At 42.0% G+C, this 26210-nt stretch overlaps 5 protein-coding genes across 9 annotated transcripts in view; 4 read left to right on the top strand and 1 right to left on the bottom strand.

Moving 5' to 3' along the window:
* Positions 1 to 60: 60 nt before the first annotated feature.
* LOC143015920 (retinol dehydrogenase 16-like) lies at positions 61 to 3328 on the top strand. Of its 2 annotated transcripts, none has more exons than XM_076170072.1 (6): positions 61 to 183; positions 925 to 968; positions 1064 to 1383; positions 1781 to 2039; positions 2121 to 2284; positions 2465 to 3328. In XM_076170072.1, the coding sequence occupies exons 2-6, from the start codon at positions 937 to 939 to the stop codon at positions 2686 to 2688; spliced, it is 999 nt and encodes a 332-aa protein (XP_076026187.1). In that variant the 5' UTR covers positions 61 to 183; positions 925 to 936; the 3' UTR covers positions 2689 to 3328. The 2 variants fall into 2 exon arrangements, with proteins under 2 accessions (XP_076026187.1, XP_076026188.1); XM_076170073.1 differs by having other exon boundaries at positions 77 to 183; positions 680 to 968.
* A 1107-nt stretch (positions 3329 to 4435) lies between these two features.
* On the top strand, positions 4436 to 7957 carry LOC143015903 (retinol dehydrogenase 7-like). Of its 3 annotated transcripts, none has more exons than XM_076170043.1 (5): positions 4436 to 4471; positions 5599 to 5918; positions 6307 to 6565; positions 6647 to 6810; positions 7059 to 7957. In XM_076170043.1, the coding sequence occupies exons 2-5, from the start codon at positions 5606 to 5608 to the stop codon at positions 7280 to 7282; spliced, it is 960 nt and encodes a 319-aa protein (XP_076026158.1). In that variant the 5' UTR covers positions 4436 to 4471; positions 5599 to 5605; the 3' UTR covers positions 7283 to 7957. The 3 variants fall into 3 exon arrangements, with proteins under 3 accessions (XP_076026158.1, XP_076026159.1, XP_076026157.1); XM_076170044.1 differs by lacking the exon at positions 4436 to 4471 and adding an exon at positions 4487 to 4505; XM_076170042.1 differs by lacking the exon at positions 4436 to 4471 and adding an exon at positions 5116 to 5240.
* Positions 7958 to 8346: 389 nt separating this feature from the next.
* LOC143015792 (retinol dehydrogenase 7-like) lies at positions 8347 to 13102 on the top strand. Of its 2 annotated transcripts, XM_076169876.1 has the most exons (7): positions 8347 to 8503; positions 9577 to 9896; positions 10102 to 10360; positions 10442 to 10605; positions 10910 to 11504; positions 12112 to 12147; positions 12983 to 13102. In XM_076169876.1, exons 2-5 carry the CDS (start codon positions 9584 to 9586, stop codon positions 11125 to 11127), a joined length of 954 nt encoding a protein of 317 aa, XP_076025991.1. In that variant the 5' UTR covers positions 8347 to 8503; positions 9577 to 9583; the 3' UTR covers positions 11128 to 11504; positions 12112 to 12147; positions 12983 to 13102. The 2 variants fall into 2 exon arrangements, with proteins under 2 accessions (XP_076025991.1, XP_076025992.1); XM_076169877.1 differs by lacking the exons at positions 8347 to 8503; positions 12112 to 12147; positions 12983 to 13102 and adding an exon at positions 8951 to 9104 and having other exon boundaries at positions 10910 to 11127.
* Positions 11414 to 15163, top strand: rdh1 (retinol dehydrogenase 1). The gene is made up of 6 exons (XM_076169875.1): positions 11414 to 11504; positions 12112 to 12147; positions 12909 to 13239; positions 14123 to 14381; positions 14509 to 14672; positions 14802 to 15163. Exons 1-6 carry the CDS (start codon positions 11502 to 11504, stop codon positions 15014 to 15016), a joined length of 1008 nt encoding a protein of 335 aa, XP_076025990.1. The 5' UTR covers positions 11414 to 11501; the 3' UTR covers positions 15017 to 15163.
* A 445-nt stretch (positions 15164 to 15608) lies between these two features.
* The window catches only part of lrp2a (low density lipoprotein receptor-related protein 2a), a 38600-nt gene continuing 27998 nt past the window's right edge, over positions 15609 to 26210 (bottom strand). The window contains 25 exon segments of the mRNA XM_076169874.1: positions 15609 to 16295; positions 16394 to 16465; positions 16559 to 16678; positions 16831 to 16941; positions 17128 to 17248; positions 17348 to 17465; positions 18031 to 18098; positions 18254 to 18344; positions 18497 to 18616; positions 18729 to 18908; positions 19005 to 19225; positions 19331 to 19459; positions 19547 to 19712; positions 19805 to 19948; positions 20046 to 20177; positions 20272 to 20403; positions 20519 to 20647; positions 20792 to 20914; positions 21050 to 21187; positions 21281 to 21397; positions 21682 to 21798; positions 22699 to 22818; positions 25320 to 25448; positions 25552 to 25797; positions 25913 to 26109. Of these exon segments, the coding sequence (XP_076025989.1) occupies positions 16125 to 16295; positions 16394 to 16465; positions 16559 to 16678; positions 16831 to 16941; positions 17128 to 17248; positions 17348 to 17465; positions 18031 to 18098; positions 18254 to 18344; positions 18497 to 18616; positions 18729 to 18908; positions 19005 to 19225; positions 19331 to 19459; positions 19547 to 19712; positions 19805 to 19948; positions 20046 to 20177; positions 20272 to 20403; positions 20519 to 20647; positions 20792 to 20914; positions 21050 to 21187; positions 21281 to 21397; positions 21682 to 21798; positions 22699 to 22818; positions 25320 to 25448; positions 25552 to 25797; positions 25913 to 26109 (3412 nt within the window). The 3' untranslated portion in view covers positions 15609 to 16124.

Genomic DNA, 26210 nt, shown 5'->3' with positions numbered 1-26210 from the left:
GCCCTCTGACATAAACAATCCGATTCGTGTGTAGTGGGTGAAATTGAGATTCCGTGTCCGAACAGCTGACTTCCCCGGAAATTAGAAAACCGGTTATATTCCTGTAGAGTTTCACGTCGCCGCACCGCCGCATGTCTAAGGGCGTTTCGCGACCTGCAAGCCCGAAAGATTTAGCTCAAAAAGGTACTGTTTCGTTACTTTTATGCCGTTTTTAATGTGTTTAATGTTGTTGTACACTTCAGTTTGTCCGTCTGCCAATCAGTGCTCAAGGTTCACCCGTCTGTAATCTGACTCGGACCTTTATTTTGTGATAATATAAAACGTTTAAGTATAGAAATTTAATTTAAGCAGAAAAAAGTAAAATGCGGCTTTGTTTGAATTGGTGTCGGGTACTTTATGTTCGCCTCTGAGCTTCTTTCCTGTCACTTTCGGCGGGTCTTTCATTCTTTAACGAAACTTCGAGACAGGATAAGCAGGTCCACCAGGTGATGAACCTGATAAAGGGGCGGAGGACTCCTGCTAGATCACTAGCCTGTTACTAAATCACACATTTAAGAACATTTTTCGAACAGGATAGGTGTTTGGCTGACCTAGTTAAATTAAAGTTTAATTTATTTTTCTGAGTAGTATATGCTCAAAGTAATATTTGAGTTTGTAAACAATGTAGTTTATGTACCAGGGCCTTTGCAATCACCAGATCTCAGCAAATGTGAACACTGATGGGAGGTAAAGTGGTGGACAGCCTCATTCACGCATGACAGAGGAGATCATCTTTTCGAGGAATGGTGTTAGACTTGTTAGACTACGCCAAAGTTAACCGGAACTGCTCTGGTGGGCTGACATAACCTACACAAACCTCTACAGAGCAAAAGCAGAAAAGTTCATGCTTGATTCTCTCTGAATCTCTGACATTCCCCACAGTAGGCTGCAGGAGAGATGTCCAGGCTGTGGCACATGTGGAATCACAGGTTTGCAGTTCCTTTTGATCATTTCATATCAAATCTGACTGACCAATATCACTGTATGATTAATTTATGAGTGTGTGATCTTTCTTTCTTTTTAGAGCAGAAATGCTTCTGTATACGTTTGGTCCCATGGCTCTCTGGTACGTCTATCGCTGCTACAAAGAAAGCCGAAGAGTTTCCAACAAGGGGGATAAACATGTTTACATCACTGGCTGTGACACTGGGTTTGGGAATCTCCTTGCGAGACACCTGGACAAGCTGGGCTTCAGTGTGATAGCAGGCTGCTACAGTGAGAAGGGTGAGGATGAGCTGAGGAAGAGCTGCTCTGACAGACTGACCACCCTTCACCTGGATGTCACCGACCATGATATTGTGGCCAATGCTGCCGCTCTCATCAGCACCCGGGTGGGAGAGAAGGGTAAGTATACGGACATTATAAATTTATTGTCTTCAATGTTGGCATGTATCAGGGATGATGTCATGAGACACGGCTATGAAATATTGCTTTTGTCCTTTGAAATCCTTGTATCTCAGCCTTGTTGTAGCTCGGTGGCATAAAGACATTCAGACATTATCCCAAGAGTTTTATAAAGAAAAATGTTTTGGGAGAATCTATTCAAGTGTACATTGGCATGTAAATCCAGATTTACTTACACACACACACACGCACACTTAAGTGCAAAAATCCAGACATTTTGACTAAAAAAGTTTCACCTGTAAGCCCCGAACCATTGATTGATTGATTGATTGATTGATTGACTGAATAGGAAGTTTATATATTAAACTCTTGAATCTGTGTGTGTGTGGCGTTTCAGGGCTGTGGGCTGTTGTGAACAACGCTGGCGTCTCTTTACCATCTTGTCCCACTGACTGGCTCACCATAGATGATTACAAGCCTATGTTAGCTGTCAATCTGCTCGGGGTGATTGATGTAACCCTGAGTGTTCTTCCTCTAATCAAGAAGGCCAAAGGCAGAGTGGTGAATGTGGCCAGCGTATTTGGACGAATCAGTCCTTTCGGTGGACCCTACTGTGTGTCCAAGTATGGAGTGGAATCCTTCAGTGACAGTCTGCGGTAAGACAGAGATGACATCTGTGCATACATGTTACTCCATTAAGCATCTTCTTCACTAACAACAACCCTTTTGTGTTTCAGCTTAGCCATGGCGCACTTTGGAGTGAAGGTCTCATGCATTGAACCTGGTTTCTTCAAGACAAATGTGACCAATACACACATTTTGTCTAATAACCTGCAGATGCTGTGGGATAGACTACCTAAGGATATGAAAGAAGATTATGGACCTAGTTACATGAAGAGGGGTATGTTTCTATATCTGATGCCAGTCGTTTTTATAATGGTGAAAAAATTGGTCTATATACTTTTCCATAATACTGCTCTGTTTTCCAAAAAGGGTATTTAAATTTTGTTGGCTCTTGTCTGTTTGTTTTTGTTGGTATCAAATGTGAATCTGCTTCTTGTGACCGTTGTCTCTCTTTCAGCCATTGAAAAACTTAACACAAGATTTAGTGGCTTGGTGGATTCAGACCTGATGAAGGTGGTCGGCTCTATGGAACACGCCATCTCCGCTGTTCACCCTCACACTCGATACTCTGCTGGATGGGACGCAATGCTCATCTGGTTGCCTTTGTCCTACTTGCCAAGCTGCATTGCTGACTGGCTTCTCCTCATAGATAGTGTCAGGCCTGAAGCATCCGTGCTCTGATTTGTTGTCAATTCAGTTAACTAATCTGTGGAAATGATGCTTTTATATGATGATCAAGTCAGTGCCACTTAATTTCACTGTTGGTATGGACTAAACGTGAACACGTCTTGTCCATGTTTCCACATTTTCACCCATGACGGTATCGTTCAGACAGTGACCTTTGACCTCAGCCTTGCCCAAGTGAAAGATAAGTTTATATTTGGCAAGTCACCCATTTCTTGGCTTTACTTGTTTCAGCTTAGAAGCCCTTTGTCCTCAGTGGATTTGATAATGTGTTACTGAAATGTTGTTGTTTTTTACATTTGCAGTACAGTTGTTGATCTGTAATCAGTATGAAAACACTCTAGTCTGAAACCTTTGTGCTGATGGCTGATAATGCAGAATTGGAGCATATTTTCAGTTTATTAAAAGGTAAAAGAAATAAAAAAAAGGACGCCACTCCTGTGAAATGCTTGTCTCCAGTAAGGACCAGATATTCAAACTGAAGCCGCAGTAACAAACTTAAGGGAAACTATCCATGGTATGTTTGAATTGTGTTCTGTGATATGATCTGTATTTCGTGTGAGATAATGTCTATTTGTTTGATTTTCATTAAGGGCAGAATTAACACCTGGCTTAAGGCGATTGACTTTTATCAGATTTTTTCTAAAAATGTAACAAAATAGAGTTGACCCATATTTTTTGTACTCATTGTATGTGCGAAGATGCCATCTTGTGAAGTTTTAAATTATTGCATTGAGTAATAATAGTCATATTAGGGATGATGATGCCCTTCATGATGTCATACTGAGGATAATCTGCAAAAAATATCCACATGTGTTATATGTTAGGATTCTGATGCGTGTGATTGGTCAATTTGCTTGGAAATTGTTACTGATATGAGGCATGTGTTCTTCAAGAGGCTCTAGTCCAGTACTATGTGAAGTATAGCAATTGATATAAAAATGTAATTCTAATAAAGCAGAAGACTCATGCAATACTGTTGTGTTTGTCCAGTCCAACAACGATAAACACCAGGGACAAAACAGGAACTGGGCCGGGGAATTAAGAACTGTCCTTATAATATGACCTTAAAAGACTTACAACAGAACGTAGCAAATACAATTTCACTCTTACACAGATAAATTGGTCTTACTGTTACTTCAAACTTAATCAATGTTTTTTTAGATTGTCAGGTTAAGTTAACACACACTGCACACAAGTGGAGATCAAACAATCAAGGAAACCACAAAATAACATGTACTTTTGAAATAATGAGGGCGTGGCTGGTGTGTGCTGAAGAAGTTAGCTATCCTCAAGGGGGAATCTCTCCCTGAACACATAAATATACTGTATTAGATACAAAGATTCTCAATACAACAGAGAAGATCTAAAAACAAGACCAATACATTTCAGTCAGGTTGTAGCATCCTTCAAGGAGTATACCAAAGGAATCAGCATATAAACAACATTAGAGGGCAGAGGAACAGAAACAACACAAAGCACTTCATGGTCCGATCCAATGACGTTGTCCCGAAAAAAAATGTAACTAAGCAACATTTTTACAAAGAAATAGTCTTCATTTATTAATTTAACTATTATGAACAGTAATCAAATATTGGCGAGCAGATATCATCCTCCCTCAAGCATCATTTGTGTGTACATGACACATCAGGTGAACACATGATGAATGAATGTATGATGTATAAACAGCCTGAGGAAATCAAACATTAAGCCAAAAAAAATATTTTCTCGCTGCGACATCACCACAGAACCAACCAGTCTGCAACAGGGAACTCAAAAGGTGCAACTACATTTCACGCTGGTGTTATTTCAAAGTAAGCGTTTCTCTTTTTATGCTTTTAAAGGGGTTTAACAGCCGTGAACTTCAGTGTAGTTTGGTCTGTTAAAGAGCACAGAAGGCTCACAGGTCTGCAGCTGGGTCACACCTTCATGTTAGTGTGAGTCACTAGTTTGTACACTAGGTTTTGACACTTTATCTCACTGGACAAATTATTTTATTGAGTTGTGAAATTTTATTCTCTACATTATGTAACAAGAAACTATTTTTTATTGAGTTTTTTTCTACATCACTGACCTTGAAAGTGTCTACAAAGCTGCTGCTCACTAAAACCCAGGCAGGGAAGAGTCAGTCGTGCTGATGGCTTTCATGTCTGCATGTATCAGGGATGGCCACAAACATGACACAAGTATGTTTATTTAAGTACTAAACATAAGTGCTACTTTAAGGTACACGGGCGCTTCCATTTTGTGCTATAATCAAGTTTGTTTTACATAGAAATACTATTAATTTTGCGATTCAAGAAAAACGAATGTAAGTCACATACTTAAACCAGCAGATGTCGCCCTCACACATGCAATATCTGTGTGTACAGTGAGGCACATAAGGACAACGGTCTGCCCCCGGAAGTTAGAGGAACACAGACATTCAGGCAAAAAAGGGTTAATCTCGTTGCCACATACATACCCGTTGTTGTACTTTGCACGACCAGCGAGTCTATAACAGTGCAATCGAAAGGTGGACCTACATTTCACGTTGGTGTTATTTAAAAGTTAGTCTTTCTATATTTATGCTTTCTAAATGCGAACTTCAGTGTAGCTTTGAGTTCTGAGGTCAGTGCAAAGTGTTATGTAATATAGTGTTATAAATGTGAGGCGTGCTCCGTTAAAGATGTTTGCTGCAGCTTTGGGCAGGTTGGTTCATGTTGACATAACTATGTGACAGATGAGGATGAAGTTGTTAAAGTTTCAAACCAAACTAACTGACCAAGATCAAATCAGATTTATTTATTTTATTTATCTTATATATAAGGTGATATTTGTCATGGCTTTGATGATAACAGCTTTTCATACGCATCAAACTATTAAGTTATGAGTGTGTGATATTCATCTGTCTTCTTTTCCTTTTAGAGCAGAAATGTTCCTGTATTTGTTTGGTGTGGCGGTTCTCCTGTACGTCTATCACTGGTACAGAGAAAGCCAAAGAGTTTCCAACAAGGAGGATAAACATGTTTACATCACTGGCTGTGACTCTGGGTTTGGGAATCTCCTTGCAACATATCTGGACAAGCTGGGCTTCAGTGTGATAGCAGGCTGCTACAGTGAGAAGGGTGCAGATGAGCTGAGGAAGAGCTGCTCTGACAGACTGACCACCCTTCACCTGGATGTCACTGACCATGATAATGTGACCAATGCTGCTGCTTTCATCAATGCCCACGTGGGAGCAAATGGTGAGTCTACTGGGTCACAAAAGGATCAGGGTTGCTCACTAACATGGCACAAATACTGTAGGTTTGATTGATGCATTAAAATGTATCTGGCACAGATGAATGAGGTAGATGTAAACTTTACTTACTTGTAGAGTTAAGAGGATTTTCCCATTATTGTTACAGTTAATCTGTATGAGAGCTTTTACTTTAGTACAGGATTTGAGTGTTTCCTGTCCAACTGGTTGGTAAATAAGCAGATAGTGCTGTTAATTATTAGCAAGTTTTGCAGAGGTTTATAGATTTATATATTCAGACTCCAAACTAAGTACGTCCATGCATGTAATCACTTCTAATCAACAAGCTCATCAACAAAATACACATGAGCCTCTGTGTGTTTGTGACCTTTCAGGGCTGTGGGCTGTTGTGAACAACGCTGGGGTCTCTGTGCCGTCTGCTCCCACTGACTGGCTAAACATAGACGATTACAAGTCTATGTTAGATGTCAATCTGCTCGGGGTGATTGATGTAACCCTGAGTGTTCTTCCTCTAATCAAGAAGGCCAAAGGCAGAGTGGTGAATGTGGCCAGCGTGTTTGGACGAATCAGTCCTTTCGGCGGACCCTACTGTGTGTCCAAGTATGGAGTGGAATCCTTCAATGACAGTCTGCGGTGAGACAGAGATGACATCTGTGCATACATGTTACTTCATTAAGCATCTTCTTCACTTACAACAACCCTTTTGTGTTGCAGCATAAACATGGCACCATTTGGAGTGAAGGTCTTGTGCATTGAACCTGGTTTTTTCAAGACAAATGTGACCAATACACAATTACTGAGAAATAACCTGAAGATGCTGTGGGACAGATTACCTCAGGATGTGCAAGAAGATTACGGACGCGATTTCCTGAAGAAGGGTACGTTTCGATATCTGTTGCCATGCTGTCATTTTTAAACAGTGTGCAGCTCTATACAGTATCTAAAGCTAATGAATCATTGAATTCTGAATTCAAATAGAACTTTTAACCTTATAACATCTATCATGAGATGACATGAGTGTTTCTTATTTTTTCCATATTTAATTATTATTGTTATTTCTCATTCTGTTTTCAAAAACAATATTTTCATCTTTGGCTGTTTTCTTGTGATCTCGTTTCTCTTTCAGCCACTGACAAACTTAATGAGAGGTTTAATGGCTTGGTGGACGCAGACCTGATGAAGGTGGTCGGCTGCATGGAGCACGCCGTCTCAGCTGTCCATCCTCGTACTCGATACTCTCCTGGATGGGACGCAAAGTTCTTCTGGTTGCCTTTGTCCTACATGCCAACCTGTATCTCAGACAAGCTCTTCCTCAATGATAGTGTCAGGCCAAAGGTATCCATGCTCTGATTTCTCTATGTCAAGTCAGTTGATGAAACGCTTTTAATTTGTTAATCAATCAGCGCTAATGAGGTTGAAAAAACTCTCATGTTAGCTGTAGATTCATAGGACATCTGAGATGGGATGCACATTAAAACATAATGATCCCAGTGCTGTTCAGAGACTTTGAAGCGTTTAAACAAAAGATATGGATGATTCTATCTGTACAAACATGAAAAATATCAAAGTGTTACAGATCATGCCACTAATTGTTAACAAGGATGTGATCAGAAAGGAAAATCAGGTAATTATTCTTACTTCAATGAATGCATCCATGAGATTGACAAAGGGAAGTAACTCAGAAGCTCTATTATAAAATACAATAAATCAGTCGGTGAAGTACTTAAAGGTCTTAAACATTAAACAAATGAAGTAAAATTTAAGTCACTAAAGAATCTATAAACCTGCTTGCTTATCTCTTTCTTGGTTTCTTTGTCTGTGGTGACGCTGTGTTTGGGGCAAGGCATGTAGGAAGGGATCTGACACAGCATCTGGGTGTAGTTGATGTAACTCCCTGGGAGTGGCTTTCCCAGGAGGCTCAATTAAAGTCTGTACATATTCTGGAAAACAATATTAGATCCAATTAAGGAGGCTTGGGATTTAACACCACTCAATTAATAAATGACAATGACCTCTTCTAGCTCTGCAAGCTATAACTTGGCTGTAAATGGACTCAGTTATTTGATTCCTAATTCCTCGTCACTTATGCCTTCAATGCATTATAACCAGTGTGTGTGTGTGTGTGTGTGTGTGTGTGTGTGTGTTTCTCCAGTCATCTTCTGTTACTGTTCTGTGTTAATGTCGATGAGATGAGTAGTTATAGTGTTGAGTGTCTGTGAATAAATATCTGAAGGGGAAATTGTTCTGTGATTTCTGCTCACATCTTTGGCCTTTATGTTATGAAAATGTATTATATAAATCATGCCCCAAGAAAATGATTTTGATTGAGCTACATTTTTACAAAGAAATCATCTTAATTTCGCAATTCAACTATGATGAACAGGCCAGCAGATATCGCCCTCCCTCATACACCATTCGTGTGTAGACGGTAGGGTTAGATAAGGACAACTGCCAGCCTCCGGACGATACAGGAAAACAAACTATCTTGTTGCCACATCACCACACAACCAGCCAGTCTGCAACAGTGAACTCAAAAAGTGGAACTTCTTTTCATGCTGGTGTTATTTACAAGTAAGTGTTTCTATTTCTATGCTTTCAAAGTGTTTATCAGCTGTGAATTCAGTGTAGTTTGGTCTGTTAAAGAGCACAGAAGGCTCACAGGGCTGCAGCTGGGTCACACCTTCATGTTAGTGTGAGACACTAAGGGATGTTTCTCTCCTGGAGTTTGTATACTGACTTATCAATTTATCTCTGGACAAATTACTTTATTGAGTGATGAAAATGTATTCTCTACAACTTGCCACAAGAAACTATTTCTAATTTAGTTTTCCCTACAACACTGACCATGAAAGTATGTAATCTTAGCACTATACATACAGTAAGTCCTACTTTGAGGTACTTTGCATGGTGTTTCCATTTTGTGTGCTATATTTTGCATTTATACAAAGACATACTGACCAACAGATGTCGCCCTGCCACATACACCGTTTGTGTGTACATGATCGGTCAGATAGGGACGATTGCCGGCCCCCCGGAAGTTAGAGGAAACAGTCATAAGACAAAAATGTATATCTTGTTGCCACATCACCACAGCTGTGCGTTGCACGACCAGCAAGTCTGTAATAGTGATACTAAAAGGTGGAACTGCTTTTTTCGTTGGTATTATTTAAAAGTAAGTGTTTCTGTGTTTTATGCTTTCAAGTGTTTAACAGCTGTGAACTTCAGTGCAGTCAACCAGCACACAAAGCTCACAAGTCTGCAGCTGGGTCACACCTTATGTAAATAATGTAATATGGTAATAGGGTCAGTGCAAAATGTTAGAAGTATAAATGTAAGTATGTTAGAATTGCTGTGAGCTGCTTTGTGCCCTGTTAAAGAGCTTTGCTGCATCTTTGGGCAGGTTCATTCATGTATACAAAACTATGTGAACTTTCTCACTGCAGCAGTCTGCTATGCAGGTACAGGTACAGATGAGGATTATCATATAATTGAGCAAGATCATTTTTTATTTATTCTGAGCATCTTGTATACGTATAAGGTGATATTTGTTACAGCTTTGATGATAACAGTTTTTCATACTCATCAATCCATTAAGTTATGAGTGTGTGATCTTCATCATGGCTGCTTTCTTCTTTTCTTCTTAGAGTAGACATGTTCCTGTATTTGTTTGGTGTGGCAGTTCTGCTGTACGTCTATCACTGGTACAGAGAAAGCCAAAGAGTTTCCAACAAGGGGGATAAACATGTTTACATCACTGGCTGTGACTCTGGGTTTGGGAATCTCCTTGCGAGACACCTGGACAAGCTGGGCTTCAGTGTGATAGCAGGCTGCTACAGTGAGAAGGGTGAGGATGAGCTGAGGAAGAGCTGCTCTGACAGACTGACCACCCTTCACCTGGATGTCACCGACCATGAAAATGTGACCAACACTGCTGCTTTCATCAAAGCCCAGGTGGGAGAGAAGGGTAAGTATACTGGGTCACATTATAAGTTTAATAACTTCCATGTTCATATCAGGGTTGATCACTAACATGCCACAAATAAGTTTGATTGATGCATTAAAATGTATTAATATATTAAGACTCCAACTAAGTACGTCCATGCATGCATTCCCTTCCAATGCTCATTAACAAAATACACATGAACCTCTGTGTGTTTGTGACGTTTCAGGGCTGTGGGCTGTTGTGAACAACGCTGGGGTCTCTGTGCCGTCTGGTCCCACTGACTGGCTCACCATAGAAGATTACAAGTCTATGTTAGCCGTCAATCTGCTCGGGGTGATTGATGTAACCCTGAGTGTTCTTCCTCTAATCAAGAAGGCCAAAGGCAGAGTGGTGAATGTTTCCAGCGTATTTGGACGAATCAGTCCAATTGGTGGACCCTACTGTGTGTCCAAGTATGGAGTGGAATCCTTCAATGACAGTCTGCGGTGAGACAGAGTTGACATCTGTGCATATATGTTACTCCAATGATGATCTTCTTCACTTACAACAACCCTCTTGTGTTGCAGCTTAAACATGGCACCATTTGGAGTGAAGGTCTTGTGCATTGAACCTGGTTTCTTCAAGACAAATGTGACCAATACACAAATGTTGACAAAAAACCTGAAGATACTGTGGGACAGATTACCTCAGGATGTGAAAGACCAATATGGACCCACATTCTTGGACAAGTGTATGTTTCCATTTCTAATGCCAGTTGATGCCAAAAAAATGTTTTATAATTAAACCAGCACTAGGTGACCTTTTAAGCTCCTCAGTGTTGTGTTTTTGTTGTTGCAGCTAGTTGGCAAAATTGAACTTGAAGGGAAAACTAGGCACAAAATTCCAGAATTCTGGATAGTGATTTGTATTACTTTGATATTGAACAATACAATAATGTGATAATTATAATGCAACATACGTTCCAAAAACTATATTTTTAATAGTAATTTTTTGCTGATTATTCCCCGCATCTGTTTCCTTTGTTCCCCTTTCAGCCCTGGAAGCTCTGAATGAGAGGATGGTGAAGTTGGTGGACACAGACCTGATGAAGGTCGTCAGCTGCATGGAGCACGCCATCTCAGCTGTTCATCCTCGAACCAGATACTCTGCTGGATGGGATGCAAAGCTCTTCTGGTTGCCTTTGTCCTACTTGCCAACCTGCATCTCAGAAAGGATTCTCCTCAAAGATGCCATCACCTCTTTCAACTTGTAAACCCATTGTCCTCTGTGGACTTTGCCGCATGTGTTTCGTTGATGTTTTTTTAGTTATCAGTGGTTGACTTTAACATTGGTTTGTAATCAGTTTGAAAAACAAATATTCTGTAGTCTGAAACTTTTGCGCTGTAAGCCTTTGAGGTAATAGGAGTAAAAGGGTTGAGGTCAAATGCATTTGAGGTAAAAGGGGAATCCATGGGTCATATAAACGGCGGCAGTGTGTTACACAATTCCAGTTTGTGAAATGTTTGGACCTTGACTCCACAATCAAACTGAAGCCTCGGTAACAAACTTACCTCGTTTGAAGGAGCAAGGATATAACAAGGATTTCTATATTGAGGAGGATATAACCAAACTCTCTGCACTGTAGGAATGGTATGTCTGAATTGTATGCATGATATACCGTATATATGTACTGCTTAGGATATGATACTCACGTAGTATGGATATATAAAAACATTTGATTTAAAAAAAAAATCAAGTTGCTCCATTTCATTTTACAGTGCATGTAAATGTATGGTACATTTCATTTCAATGACTTTACGACTCTTTTTGTTGTTTTGAATCTGGACATGAAAGCTTGGATTTATTCTCTTCCTTCCAATGACACTTTATGCCTGTAGGTGGCAGTGTAACACAACAATACTCCTAATCATTCAGCGCGTGCGTTCACCTTGATCAGGGGGCGGCAACCTGCGGCTCCTCTGCGGCTTTGACACAACATTATACGGAAATGAACATTTTCATTTTCATGTATTATGGTTGTGAGTTTTACATTCTCAAATATGTAGCTTATACACCGAATTTGAAAAAGCTCTAAATTTCGCCAGCTAAAATTTGTGTCCTAGCCTCCGTGTAACGCCCGGAGCTTTTACCATTGGAGCCAAGAGAAAGAGAGCAACTTCAGAACTGTGGGTAATGCGTCCCCCATTAAAAATAACCAAATTATTAAATCTGCTGAAATCTCCCTTTTTTCACTCAGGTGTCCACCGATAACCTGTTGATCGGTTTTTCAGAGGTAAGATTAGACAAAATATATTAAATTTGTATTCCTGATATTGAATTCAACCATAAGGTAAATTGTGGAAAAAATAATTATAATTAGTTTGCTGACATCACTGACATTTTCATGTTCTGGCTGCTGGACTACTTGTCAGCATTAGTTTGGCTCCTTATGATTAACATTACTTTGAAGGAATTGTTTCTTGTTTCCTGTACGTGCTATTGACGCCCGTTAGGGAGCGAGAAAGAGCCACGGGAAACCACAAGCAGAAGAACAGTCAGTCAGATGAGGGAAACACATACAGTGCCTAATGTGGTCTGCATGGTGGAAACAATGTGGAAACCCAACAGTTTCAAAGACAGCATAAAGAGAACACTGGTCTTTGTATATAAGCACAATACCATGGTGTGACTGGTGGAACTCAGGAGGTTGAGGATGAGTCAGTGCATCCTGAATTTATGTAATGAATGAAATAATGAAGTTCTATGTATCCATGTTTTGTGTACTTTTATTCATGTACTGAACAGTTGCAAGCGATATAGTGACAATGAGCTCTTGAACATGATGAATGTGCATATTTTCGGGGGACCATTAGACGTCTAATGGTCACTCAGGCATTTCTGTTTTTTGTGATGGTCCCAGGTGACAAAGCTGTTGTATCTTGATTGCGGTGCTGCGTTACAAAGAGTAAATCAGAAATCAGTGATGCTTTATCAGTAATCAATAATAAATTGTTGTTTCTAAGGCTAATTTTAGCTGTGAATTGTATGTTTTAGGTCCTCCTGGCACATCTGGCCTTGACCTGTGCTTTCCTTTTTGCCACCTTCTCTGCCATCGCCTGGTACATCAGAGATTCTTACAAAGTTGACCGCTTCAACCTGAAGCATGTGTTCATCACAGGCTGTGACAGCGGCTTTGGCAATCTGCTCGCCCGGCAGCTGGATCGAAAAGGTTTCCATGTAATAGCTGCGTGTCTCACGGAAAAAGGTGCTGAGGATTTGACATCTGTGGCCTCCCCCAGACTCAGAACCCTCCTGCTCAATGTTACAGACAGCGCAAGCATCAAGAGGGCGGTGGAGTTTGTAAGCGCAGAGGTCGGAGATCGAGGTGAGCTGGGCGGACAGCGGCGGGTACCGACAGATAGGGTGCCAGTCAGAGTGAAGCACTGGAAGAGATAAAGGCAACCTGGAAAACCACATCCTCCTCCTACTGATATATATATATATATATATATATATATATATATATATATTTAACCCTTTTTTCTGAAAAAGGAGGAAGAAAGTCTTTATGCCGGTAGGTTACAGTTTAACAGCTCTATTTAGGAACAAAGTAAAGCTTCTTCAATCCTTAAATCCTTGAAGAGATTTCATGCAGACATTTAAATTTATTTCAGCTGTCAGTTCAATTATGGTCTTTTAAAGCAACTTCATACAGAACTAAGGAGGCTGGTAACCAAGAGGCCCAGAGGCTTTCTTTAAAGAGGACATGTATGGTTTTGTTGTTTTACTTATTTTTTATACTATAGTAGCATTAGAGGGAGCATTAGTTACTTTCATGTCTATAGGAATGCAGTAAGCACATCAGTAGATCTTGAACTGACTTATGCTCCTTTATGTCAACATTCAACATGTAACAACAACATGTAACATGAAGCTAACCAGAGAAGCTTTGCTGTTTCCACTCAGTGTGCACAGCAATTCAGCAGCAAGGGAGAGTAGAGTGTAAAGTAGATCCCCCGGCACTTTCATCCATTCCCTTTTCCATATCCCTACTCGAGTCCTGTGATGTAAAACTTCCTTTTGTCAGTCACACATTAATGTCTCATCCATCCATCTAATAAAATCACAGAACACAAGTCCATCTCCAAACATCAAAGAAGAGTCACAATGCCCTTATGAGTAGATCACAGCAGCTACTGTGCAAATAATTCACCTCTGTCATAAAATACATAAAGGACACATGGATACCTGTGTGTGTTTGTCTGCAGGTCTTTGGGGGTTAGTGAATAACGCAGGGAGGTCTGTGCCTATCGGCCCCCCAGAATGGATGCAGTTGGAGGATTTCAAAAAGGTTTTGGATGTGAATCTGACTGGTGTCATTGATGTGACCCTCCACTTCCTGCCACTGCTGAAGAAATCTCAGGGCAGGGTGGTAAATGTGGCCAGCATCCTGGGTCGACTCTCTCTTACTGGTGGAGGCTACTGCATTTCCAAATGGGGAGTGGAGGCCTTCTCTGACAGCTTCAGGTAGTGGAAACTCACTCACATATCTAGATGAGAATAGATTAAAACTTTAGAAATTGTATAGAGATGTAGACTTATTATGTCTAAGTTTATAAGGTTTATAAGTTAAATCTGTGCATCTTCTGCCCAGGAGGGACATGCAGCACTTTGGTATCAGAGTGAGCATCATTGAACCAGGATTCTTCAAGACAGCCGTGACCAGGCTCGACCTTATTGAAGCTGATCTGAGGAGGCTGTGGAACCGACTCCCTCAAGATACTAGAGACTCGTATGGACCTTCATTCTTTGATGAATGTGAGTAAAGGGATTTGTTCAGTGGTAGAGGGAACTGAGCATGTGTTCCCCCTAAACAGTGCTGTAATTAGGGAAAACTGCCCCTTTCCCCTTAATTAGTATCTGTTTTATTTACACATTGACCCGCAGATGTGAAAGCTCAGAGCTTCTCCATGGGCATCTTGTGCAGTCCAGATATCTCCAAGGTGACCTGGTGCATGGAGCACGCGCTGACAGCTCGTTTCCCACGCACTCGCTATGGAGCTGGTTGGGATGCCAAGTTACTCTGGATTCCTCTGTCCTACCTCCCTTCATTTGTTTCCGACTTTGTGGTCAACGCGCTCCTTCCTTCGCCTAAAGCTTAAAGGAACAAGCAGGTGGACAGAAACAACACATGCCCTCACACAGCAGTGATGCCAGCAATGTACTGTACAATATGTCTGCACATGAAAGGGAAGTGATCAAATAAAACAAATGCCACATCTGTGTTACAAAATAAGAAATTTATTCATTCATGTCTCAGCAGCATCAATTTCTTTCCATATATAAAAACATATGGGCATGTTTGAGATGATCACCAATACAGTTTTTATTTATCCTCATTATGATAAAAAAAACAACAACCAATCATTCTGTAAGTAAAGAATTTACTGTCTGTGTTTAGAAAATGTCCACCTTCATTCTCAGGTCACACATGTATGTCAGATATGTTGCTCTAATCGACTACATCAACTCATTTCCATGCAGCAAACACGGCGCATTCAAGTATTTTTCCACACAATTTCAAAAAGAGGCCATTGTTACATTGTCATTATTCAAACGTGATCATATTGATTCAAATAGCACAAAGTCAGGGAACGTAAAGTAGAGATGACTTTGATAGTGTTGACGTGTTCGTGTTCATTCAGACTGAAGCACATTGATGTCATGAATTTTTATCCAATTGATTCGGTCTTGCTTTTTTGTTTATTTTCCAGCCCTGAAATGAGGTATATAAACATAAAAGATGAAGTAAATACATCTTCTGTTTTGTTCAGTGGCAAAAATAGAACAAACACGTTTCTCTAATCACTTCTGATGATGATGACAGCAGCACATTCACAGTGCCGCTCATCTTTTAAATGTGTTATTGTGTTTATGTCGCACTATTCATACAATCTATTTCAAACAGCCTGAACGTATTTTCGACAAAATTTTACTGTTCAAATTTACAAATATACAACATATTAACATTTCTATGAGCAGCTTCAGTGCAAAGATATACATATTGTACATCAGAATAAAGGAAAAAAAACAAAATCATTGACGCAAGAATTGGCATAAGAAATGTCAGAAGGCATAGTCACAGGAGACGTTTTTCATCATTCTATAGAAATGTATATCAATTTGAGTTTTGTCCACAGGCTGCATAAAAAAATATATTCTGTGCAAAGCGTGTTTCTTTTTTTTCATTTCCCGCCCGTGAGAGAAGGGTTATACGTCACTGTCCTCTTTAACGAGGTTGGCCGTGTCTTGGAAACTGTCCTCGGTTGGCGAAAAGGTGCTGGGACGATCCCTCTTCTGAGATTTGGCGGGGGGAACAAATGGAGAGGGCTCAGCGGTTGAAGCGTCTCCACCGTTTCCTGCCGCTTTGTCATCCTTCATCTGAAAAACAGTTCAGAAGGTAAATAAAGGAAGAACGGTGCGAATGTGCTTTCTTTCTGTTTTCTGATTTCCTAAAAGTGTTACTTCACCAAACTTACCTCTGAGTATGAAGGGTTTTCAAACGTGGTACTGGGCTTTAGTTTCCGTTTGAATAAGCTCCACTTTGACTCCTGAAAATAAGCAACAAACAATGAGATGGTCTCACAATAAATTCATTCATATTACTGAGCTTTATGTGGCTTTAAAGTGAGTAAGAGTCTCACCTGCATAGGTGTTGTGTTGACAGACGACGTGTTCATGACGCCCACGCCCTGCTGCTCTACTCGATACGCTGGATTCACAAAGTTGTTTTCTATCTGTTCACCACTCACATTAACAGTAACCTGAAAAGTAAAAACAAGGAAATAATTGTAAACGTTCATGTAGATAACCTCAAGTGGCTTCACTAAAAATCACTGAAATCTGACAAATTCGTTAAGTTTACTGTTTATATGGGAAAAAGTTCCTATACTCTCTAAAGGAAGTAAACGTGTACCTGAGTGGCGTGAATGACAGCAGGGTCAGTGGACATTCCAGCAGCTGTGGCGTATAGAGGGTTCTCAAATGTGATTGGCTGCCTCCCAGCTTCCAAGGCAAAATTATCATCCTATAATGAAAACAATTTAAAAACAACTCTGAATAGGACCCATAGTGACCCAGCATGAACTGTGATGTTAAGTAAAATAGTTAATATTAACCGCATATGACTTCTTGTTTGTCAAAAATGCTGATGGGAGACATTCAGCAACTTGTGACCCTATTAAGCACTCAAAGAGATCCTTTCAAAACTCACCATCTGCATTGCCGTGTCAATGAATGACACGCCAATGTGCGAAGGTCCAAGATCCACATTATCACCGGAGCGAAACGTTACCCCGTTCCCAGTGTCACCCGACTTCACCAGGCTGCTCAGGCTGACAAAAACACAAAAACACTCCAGCTTGAACTGTGATCCAAAGCTGCTGTTGTGCCCCACACCGTATATAATTTATCAGCACATGTGCACCAAGTACCTGGGCAGCTTGGGCATGGAGGGGAGGAGGGTCCCTGTTCTTTTGTAGTTGAGGAAAACCCCAGTAGCCAAAGCCCCAGAAACCAGGATGATTATGACCACCAGAAGAATGGCCACAGCTTTAGAACACAGAACACAGAAAATATGCATTTGTCTGTTATGTTGTTGTTTTCAGTGAAGTGTTTACTGAAAAAGATGCTTATCTTGCTGACAAGTCCATTAGGAGAAGTTACACAGTAATGGGGAGTAATATGACTGGGCTATTTATTAAGGACACTAGTAATTTGTACTGGAAAACATCTTCATTATTTGCTGAGCCGACTGTTTTCTAAGTGATTACTAAGCATGACTCCACTGTGTTTGTTGTGAAGTTGTTCAGTAACAGATTCAGACCGCTGTGCCATCAGATTGTAGGTGCAAGCTGGGACACATGCAGTATGTTCATACCTATTGACCCCTACTGTTTGAATATTGCTGTATAAAATCCAATTCTACACAGGAAAGGATGGACATATGGGAAACTGCAGTGATTACAACATACTATGATTTGTTGTTTGTTGGTGACCGAATATTCCAATAGAAAAAGAAGCAAATACCCAACTCACGATTTAAAACCATGCAAATAAGAAGGAAAACGTGTTTGTTAAATCAATAAAAGGTGAGATCATGGGTGAGTTGCAGTACCTGTTCCTGCTGGAGCACCACGTGACTTCCCCATCTCACAGTAACTGCCTGCATAGCCAGATGGACATCTACACAAAGTCATGAAAAACATAATTTCCTCTTTAAATCTGAGTGCATATGGTTTATATAACAAGTATTGCCAACATTAATGCCAAAAACTGATATGATATGACTGACAGGCAGATCCTTGGCTGGTGTAAATAGCACCTGCTGCTAAACTCACTTGCACTTGGGCAGACCCCCCTCATCAGTGTAGCAGGTTCCACCATTCATGCATCTACATGCAAGGGGCATTGCAACTGGTGACTCAATGGCTGCAGGAGCAAAAGCCAGGCATACACAGAATCAACAACAACACCACAAAATCCACAAATCCACACAGGAGCAGCCAGGCATGTATGGAGAATGCAATTCCAACATTACAGCCAAACAAAACAGTCAGGGCTGATGATGTCACTGAGTGTACCTGCATCACATTGGTTGGTGTTGAAATCCATCACAGAGGAGCCTTGTGGGCAGGCGCAGGAATATCCACCCGGCCGGAGCAGACAGAGATGACTGCACACGTTTTTACAGGGGTTAGGCACTGGAGAAGAGAACAGGGAATACTGTTAGATATTGTTGATAAACATGCAAAATAGTTTTTATCAGGGAAACTAATGATCTGTTTGTTCAGACTGATCACTTTACATTCTGACCTGACTGGTTGTGTCGGTGCTCCTGGTAGATCCGTACTTGAGTGAGCCAGGGGTTGATGGTTAGAACCTTGACTTTATGTCCTTTCCCAAACTTATCAGCCTTCCACACTTCCCCTCTCTCCTTTGTGGTCCAGTACACATGTCCCTCAAACACATCCAGACTGTATGGATTACCGATGTCTGCAACAAGGATAAATACACCATCAACACACTCATTCTCTCATCACTTCTATTATTGTCTGAATCCAGCATTTGATAGATACAGTATGTTCTGACCTCCTGAGATGAGGACTTTCCTGTCTGTGCCATCAGGCTTCATGGACTCAATGATGTTTTCTTTCGAGTCACACCAGTAGATTCTATTTCCATTCAGATAGTCCAGAGACAGACCAGTGGGCCAGCCCAGGTCCTCCTCCAATAGAACCTGCCTGTGCTGACCATCCATCCACGCTGATTCTATTTTGGGTTTCCTCCCCCAGTCTGACCAGTACATCATTCTGTCAAAATGAGATTACAGAAACACTCAAATACTGTGGAATATAAATCATTTTGCTGCATGAAGGCCTTAAAAACAACTAAACTAAAGCGCAGGAGGCTCATACCCAAGTGCTGGATTGACAACAATAGCTGCAGGCTGGTCAAGCTGAGTGTGGATCAACCACCTCCTGTACCGTCCGTCTAGTTTGGCCACTTCAATGCGATTGGTGCCTGAATCTGTCCAGTAAATATGCCTGAAAGGTGACAAGGGAACACTGAGGTGAGTGAATAATGTTTCCAGCAGCCTCTGCAAAGGTCAAGTGCTGTGCTTGCCAAATTACCCTCCAACCCAGTCCACAGCGATGCCATCAGGATTAGAGATATATCGTAAGTTCAGGTCCACATCTTTTACTGGGTTGTTGCCATGATCGTTGAATGTGGTCATATAGGCCCGTTTGATAGAGCCAAACTGAGATCCACGACTCAGAACTGTCCAGTACACAATACCTAAGGCACAACGGGGAAAAGGTTATCGGTCATGGTGCTGTTATTATCACCATGGTCACACATCATTAAAAGCTCTGGAATGGCGATCTTACTGAGGCCGACTCCCTCCGGATCCCACAGGTAGTCCAAAGCCTGGATGTGCTCGGCGTTGTCCACATAATCTGAATATTGCTCAGAGGACATGTTGAAACGACGGATGCGAACATTGTCAGGCAGAAGCAGCACCGGTGGGTTTCCTTTAAGGGAAAAGGGTTGTGTTGAATATTGTTACGATTACAATGCAAAATTAAAACAAACATTGATGAGGAATGTGAGGGATTGTCAAGTTCTCACCCTGGGCAGCACACTCAGAGCCACGTGGCTCACCGAACGGGACAAAGCCCTGAGCGCAGAAACACTCATAGCTGCCCTTTGTGTTCTGACACTCCTGGTGACACGAACCATAGACTTCACACTCATTCACATCTGTTTCAAAAGCAAAGGCAGCCAGATCAGAAGTACTGAACAATTAGAAAATCCAGAAAGAAGATAATAGTTAATAAAGGGGTTTGTCCTTTACCTTCACAGGTGTGCTTCTCTGTGGATTTGGGTTTGTAGCCCGACCTACAGGAGCAGAGGAAGCCTCCGCCCGTCAGGTCAGTACAGTTGTGTTCACAGATGTTGGCACTGCAGGAGTGGCTGCTGCTTTGGTCTGACCCAAGCACATACAACAACACACTCAATGTCAAAGTCGACACTCATGAAGACAAATGCGCTCAGTTTTATGATATATTCAATTTAGGATTCTATATCGTTAGTGAACTTACGGCAGCCCAGCTCGTCTGATTGGTCTCCACAGTCATCATACTCATCACAGGCATACTGCAGAGGGATACACTGTCCATTACTGCATTTGTACTCATCGTCTGTACACGGTCCATGTGTGGGGCTTTGACCTGAATATGAATATGAAGAGAGTATTAAAATTGTATTAGGTTATTAAAAATTTTTGGCGAGAGAAGACTATGACAGTTATTTCAAACTTACGCCTTTCTGCATTTGCTATATAATGAAGGAGTGAGTTAAAGTTTCATGCTTACAGTTTTCCTGTTTCTCATCGGTGCCATCGCCACAGTCATCAACTGAGTTACACAGTTCATGGCTGTAGATGCAGCGGTTGTTGTCACAACGGAAACGGAATGGAGGCTCACACTGGACATCCACTATGTGGAAGGGAGGACAATGTACAAATTCACAAACCAATAGTGAGCTAATGGGAGGTTATTTCAGTACAATTGTTCTGTGTGGGAAAATGTGGCAAGAAATGTGATCTGTCTTGGACTTTGGTGTCTTCTTACAGCAGAGGTGAAGCTCTTCATCTGAATTGTCTCCGCAGTCATTGTCTCCATCACATTTCCAGTGAGGCTGGACACAAACGTGGTTCTTGCACTCAAACAGGAAGGGGGGGCAGTATGTGCCGTTGGGAAAACGTGTTGCTGAAATGAAGAAGAACACAACCTGTAAAAAGTCTCTGACACACTCGAAGTAGCTTCTTTCGCGACAGAGACGATCATTAGCAGGACACTCACGACAGGACATCTCATCTGTGTAGTCCAGGCAGTCAGCATTGCCATCACATTTGAAACGCTCAGCAATACAGTGTCCGCTGCCACACTGGAAGTTGCCGGGGTGACAAGTCCGCAACTCTGCAACATAAACAAACCAGCGCACAATGCACTATTACCTCACATTAAAATGTACTGCATTCATCCGAACAGGGGCCACCATCTTAGCCTTGATGACTACACAGTGTGGACACATGGTCAGACAGCTCTTCGTAATTTGCCAAGTTGAACAAATGACTGTTGGTGGTCCTTTCTGTCCATAGTGAGCATCAGAAGTTGAAGTTTTATTGATTCTTTGTTTAGTGCAGCCCTCAGTTACTCACAAATAGCCAGACCCCGGGCCAAAACAAAGAGCCTCCACTTACCACAGTCCCTTTCATCCGAGCTGTCCTCGCAGTCGTTGTCATGGTCACAGACCCAACGGTCGGGAATGCAGCGCAGATTATCACAACGAAACTCGCTCTCTGTGCACACACGTGGAGCTGGAGGAGAACACGGAGAAGAGATTTCACAGAGGAGAATCGAATTGTTAGAGATTTTTGTTTTGTTGTGGCAAGCTTCACCGATATGGAGAGGTTTACCAGATGGGACACGGTGAACACACTCTGGTAACTTTGCCACAGGAGGGGATAGATGTTGTACTCTAAACCTCATTACATGGATTCATCTGATACACAACTAATTTAATTCTAGGTAATATGTACACCAGATTTCAATTACTTTACATTATTTATTTCCTTTATGCGACATAAAACACCAAAGCACCACGCAGACTCCCAACAATCCACAGGAGTCACACTCTTGGCACGAGCAGCGCGGCCACAAAGAGGCACGGCGCGGCTGTTTCATCGCGCAACACAGCGATTTAAGCGCAGACACAGTTTCTCCTTTGAGAAGCTCCATTATCCTCGTTAGCTTGGATGTTCTCAGACATGTTTAAATTCCCCGGGTCAAAGGGTGACGGCCTCCCTCACTCCCTCTCTCTGACACATTGAGGACAGCCTGTTTCTCCGGCGGCTGATAAGACGGACTCTCTCAGCGCTCCACTGTGGACAGAAGTGCCGAGCCTCTTACAAAAACTCCCTGTTATCTGATAAACTGATAGAAGGACATCAACACCCCTACCTCATCTGGACGTTTCATTGAGCCTGATAAAATCCCACACTAAATCTACTTAGCAGATACTTAGTTGATATTAAAACAATGTTGTCTGCTTTCGACTGTTGTGCTATTACAAAGATTACAGTAATCTCTAAGGATGAAGGGCCACTGGCACGCAAATTATGATGAAATCTTCATCCTCACACTCTCGGCGCCGGCGCTCATAAAACCTTTGACGTATCTCTGTTGATTTGTAAGCGACAGCGGGAGGAAACACTCACTGCAGGTGTGTTCGTCCGAGTTGTCCCCACAGTCGTCATCGCCGTCACACTTCCATCTCAGCGGGACGCACTTGTGGTTGTCGCAGCGGAAGTCTCCGCTTGGATCACAGGTCAATTCATCTGGGGAAAGAAGAATGGAGAGGAATCTGTAAACCAGATAGAGTCTAACAGGATCCTTTTAGGAGTCTACCTGAATACCTGAATATCTAAATTACCCTGTGTTTAGTGTTAGTGTTAAGTTCTTCTTGACTTGGCAACTTGACTTTATCATCCATCCACTCTCAATAACTGCTTCACTTCAACTTGTTATTTTGCATACCGCCTTAAAATGTGCTGCCTTTAATGGATTTTTTTGTGGGCCTTTCCTTACGCAAATCACCACTTGACTAGAACACAGCTTCAATTTTAAGATCAAGTGGGACTCATCAACGTTGCCGTCGGGGTACGATGTGTGTCACACACACACACAACATGAATTATTCTGCTCATATGCCAGGACAGGTACACAACAGCTCTCATACTCAGATGATGTAATGTGTTATAACATCTGAGAATAGCAGAGCCCTATTTATTGCATCCATCCATACTTTCACTTCCATTTTTCCCTTAATCACAGTACAGACAAGCAGAGCATTGGGTGCAGAAGCACATCGACATTGAGATGTTAGGACAAAGTAAAAGTAGGTGGGAGGCCTCATGATGCTGTGATGAAGATCTCCGATGAAGAGACAGGATGGTGAAATGAAGATATTCCAAAAGTGCAGCAATTACACAAGATCGTTAGATTTACAACTCTTCTTCAGGCCTTTCTGAGGATGTCACTTGGAAATGGTAAGCATCTATTTCCATTTTTTAATTAAAACTGCAAACAACGCACAGGGAGGAATGCAGTCAGACAGATGGGCGAGCTCTCTCCATGCCAGTCTGTGTCTTTGGAGGATAAGATTGTAGCAGATGAGAAGCGAGGAAGGGAGCGGAGAGGAGGAGAGCTGGTCTGAGCCATCTCTACCACACAGTGCTGGGGGTCAGAGATAGCGCCGTGTTAGCCAGTCCTGCCCTCCTAGCCCTCCACCTGGCCCATCTGCTGCATTCTTACAGGCAGATTAGCACGGATCTCCCCTCCTGCGCGGGCATGGCACTAATGGAGTGAGGGCCCCTGATAAGAGACGGGAGGGCCATGGCGAGCGTGTTTGGATCGTAGCAAAGTACAAAGAGACTTGTGTGAACCCTGCCCCCACGCAAGGACAGAGCAGCCTACACACACACACACACACACACACACACACGTAGGCCCATACAACCAGACAGCTAATAAATCTGTAGTACTCTCAGGGAGAGGCGAGTGGTGGGGGAGGGAGAGCGATGAGACCCTCTCCATCAGCACCTCCCACCACCTCACTCTGTAATGTTCCACAGGAGGTAGAGGTGTTGGCTAATTGCCCTTCACTCACTCCACAAAAACACAGACTTGTTTTCATCATCTTCCAAGATCACTAGATTCCTCTTAAGTCTCAATAATAGTGAATAACCCTTGTTTTCACATTAAGGCTGCTAGTTTGATGGTGGCGACTGATCAGAATCAGCCAATAACATTGTTTCTGTAGGATTTCCCAGGCAGGCAGTAGTTCACACTGTGACTCTGCAACATTCTGTTGAGAGTGAGCAACTTTGAGCAGTTACCACCTGTCTCAGCCACCTGCCAAACTCCCATTATTTGAGGAGTGTGTGTATAGAAAGGAAAAACGCAAACAAAATGCGATTAAGCTGTATACATGCATGGAATCAGGAGGAGTCTTTCACTCTGACAGGTTGAGTAAACGCAGTAGGTATAGAAACGATTAAGATGTTTCAGGCCTGGATAAATCAATTTACAATGATGTCATTACTTCCTTATTTGCAGTGGAATTGAACTTTTCCTCACTAAGTTTACACCGTTTTGATCTGTATTGTAATTAAAGCTAAATGTTAATAAATAAGTCTGAAAAATGTAAGTAAATTGCCTAAATTGGAGTATAATCAAATTTGTGACAAGTGAATTCAGCCTCTGTGAACAGAAAGCATAACAGAGAAATGTCTTTATTATTAGATTGTAGATTGTCACCTTGCTGTATTGACTGCTGAAGTGAAATCAAACATATTGGCCTTGGCTGTTCCGTGTAATTAGTCTTATAATGTTATATGTTATTCGTACTATCACTGGATCCGGAAACACACACATGTGACTCAGGCCTGATATCAGCTTTTGCAAAACCAAATAAGATGTAAACTAGATCTTACCGGTACCAGTTTTTGATAAATATGAGTTCTGGTAAGTCATCTCATACCTCATCCCATTAGATAAGGCACTCATACCACCTGACTTCATTTAAATTGATATGGAGTATTTGGAATCCTGGGGTGGGAGGGGCATTGTGTCTATTTCTGCTACCTGGACGACCCACACATTCCTTTTAATGAGCTCCACCCTACAACACAGAGTTGTGCTTCCTGATAACGTTTAGCACCACCGCTGTCTAACCAACAGCCAAGATTTAAAATTACGACTTCCTCACATAAATTCATTTTCATTTCACTTGGCAGGGCCTCGTTTCTGTGTGGAGCTCGGTTTGTTGAAGACTCACCGCAGCCCTGCTCGTCACTGTTGTCCCTGCAGTCATTCTGGCCGTTACATACGGACCACAGCGGCACACAGCGGTAGTTGGTCTTGCAGTCGAATTCTGTGTGGTTGTCACATCGATAGGCCGGGCCCACTGTGGAGAACACAACGTGAATGATGAGTCAATCATAGAAACGCTTGTTATAGATCAAATTCTGTGGGTGGTTAAGCCCTGCAGTGAAGTGTGTGTTACTTACTGCACTCCTCTAGGGGTTCATCCGTGTTGTCGCCACAGTCATCGTCAACGTCGCATTTCCAGCTTTGCGGGATGCAGCGTCCGTTGCCACACTTGAACTGTCCGGGGCGGCAGGTCCTGCTGGAGCAGTGGGTGGCGTCTTCATCGGAGCCATCGCCGCAGTCGTCTTCACCGTCGCACTGCCACGACTCAGGGATGCAGCGCTTATTTGCACACTGCCACTGATGGGTTTCGCACTGGTGTGTAGCTAAATGTGAAGGCAAGATCGTCCAGAGATTTCAAAAGAAGAAGGACGGGCAAATATGTGACAAACAAAGGATGAGGTCTGAGAGAAATTAATAACACTTTACACAATAACTTACCACACAGGACGGGGTCTTCGTCAGAGCCATCAGGGCAGTCCTGGTGGCTGTTGCATAGGAAATGAGGACTGGTGCAGTTTCCGTCGTTGCACTGAAACTGTCCGAGTCTACAGTGGCGAAGTGGGCAGGTGGAGGCCTCGTCCGAGCCGTCTCTGCAGTCCCTCTGACCATCGCACTTCCACCAGATAGGAATGCAACTGAGGATTTAACAAAGTGTATACAAGGAATATATCACAGTTAATTTGCAGATGATATACTGCTCATTAAAACTGCTCCACATCCCATAATAGCATCACAA

Source organism: Genypterus blacodes, unplaced genomic scaffold (genome assembly GCF_046128005.1).
Source record: "Genypterus blacodes isolate CSIRO-AG114 ecotype Tasmania unplaced genomic scaffold, CSIRO-AGI_Gbla_v1 ptg000214l_1, whole genome shotgun sequence".
Classification (NCBI taxonomy): domain Eukaryota; kingdom Metazoa; phylum Chordata; class Actinopteri; order Ophidiiformes; family Ophidiidae; genus Genypterus; species Genypterus blacodes.
This window is presented reverse-complemented; position numbering and strand designations above follow the sequence as displayed.

Coding starts and splice junctions, on each gene's coding strand:
- rdh1 (XM_076169875.1), top strand. Junction 12,148..12,908: donor TGTTGATCGGTTTTTCAGAG/GTAAGATTAGAC, acceptor TGTATGTTTTAG/GTCCTCCTGGCACATCTGGC. Junction 14,382..14,508: donor GCCTTCTCTGACAGCTTCAG/GTAGTGGAAACT, acceptor TCTTCTGCCCAG/GAGGGACATGCAGCACTTTG.
- LOC143015792 (XM_076169876.1), top strand. CDS start 9,584: ATGTTCCTGTATTTGTTTGGTGTGGCAGTTCTGCTGTACGTCTATCAC. Junction 9,897..10,101: donor AGCCCAGGTGGGAGAGAAGG/GTAAGTATACTG, acceptor GTGACGTTTCAG/GGCTGTGGGCTGTTGTGAAC. Junction 10,606..10,909: donor ACCCACATTCTTGGACAAGT/GTATGTTTCCAT, acceptor TTCCCCTTTCAG/CCCTGGAAGCTCTGAATGAG.
- LOC143015903 (XM_076170043.1), top strand. CDS start 5,606: ATGTTCCTGTATTTGTTTGGTGTGGCGGTTCTCCTGTACGTCTATCAC. Junction 6,566..6,646: donor TCCTTCAATGACAGTCTGCG/GTGAGACAGAGA, acceptor TTTGTGTTGCAG/CATAAACATGGCACCATTTG. Junction 6,811..7,058: donor ACGCGATTTCCTGAAGAAGG/GTACGTTTCGAT, acceptor TTTCTCTTTCAG/CCACTGACAAACTTAATGAG.
- LOC143015920 (XM_076170072.1), top strand. CDS start 937: ATGTCCAGGCTGTGGCACATGTGGAATCACAG. Junction 969..1,063: donor TGGCACATGTGGAATCACAG/GTTTGCAGTTCC, acceptor CTTTCTTTTTAG/AGCAGAAATGCTTCTGTATA. Junction 1,384..1,780: donor CACCCGGGTGGGAGAGAAGG/GTAAGTATACGG, acceptor GTGGCGTTTCAG/GGCTGTGGGCTGTTGTGAAC.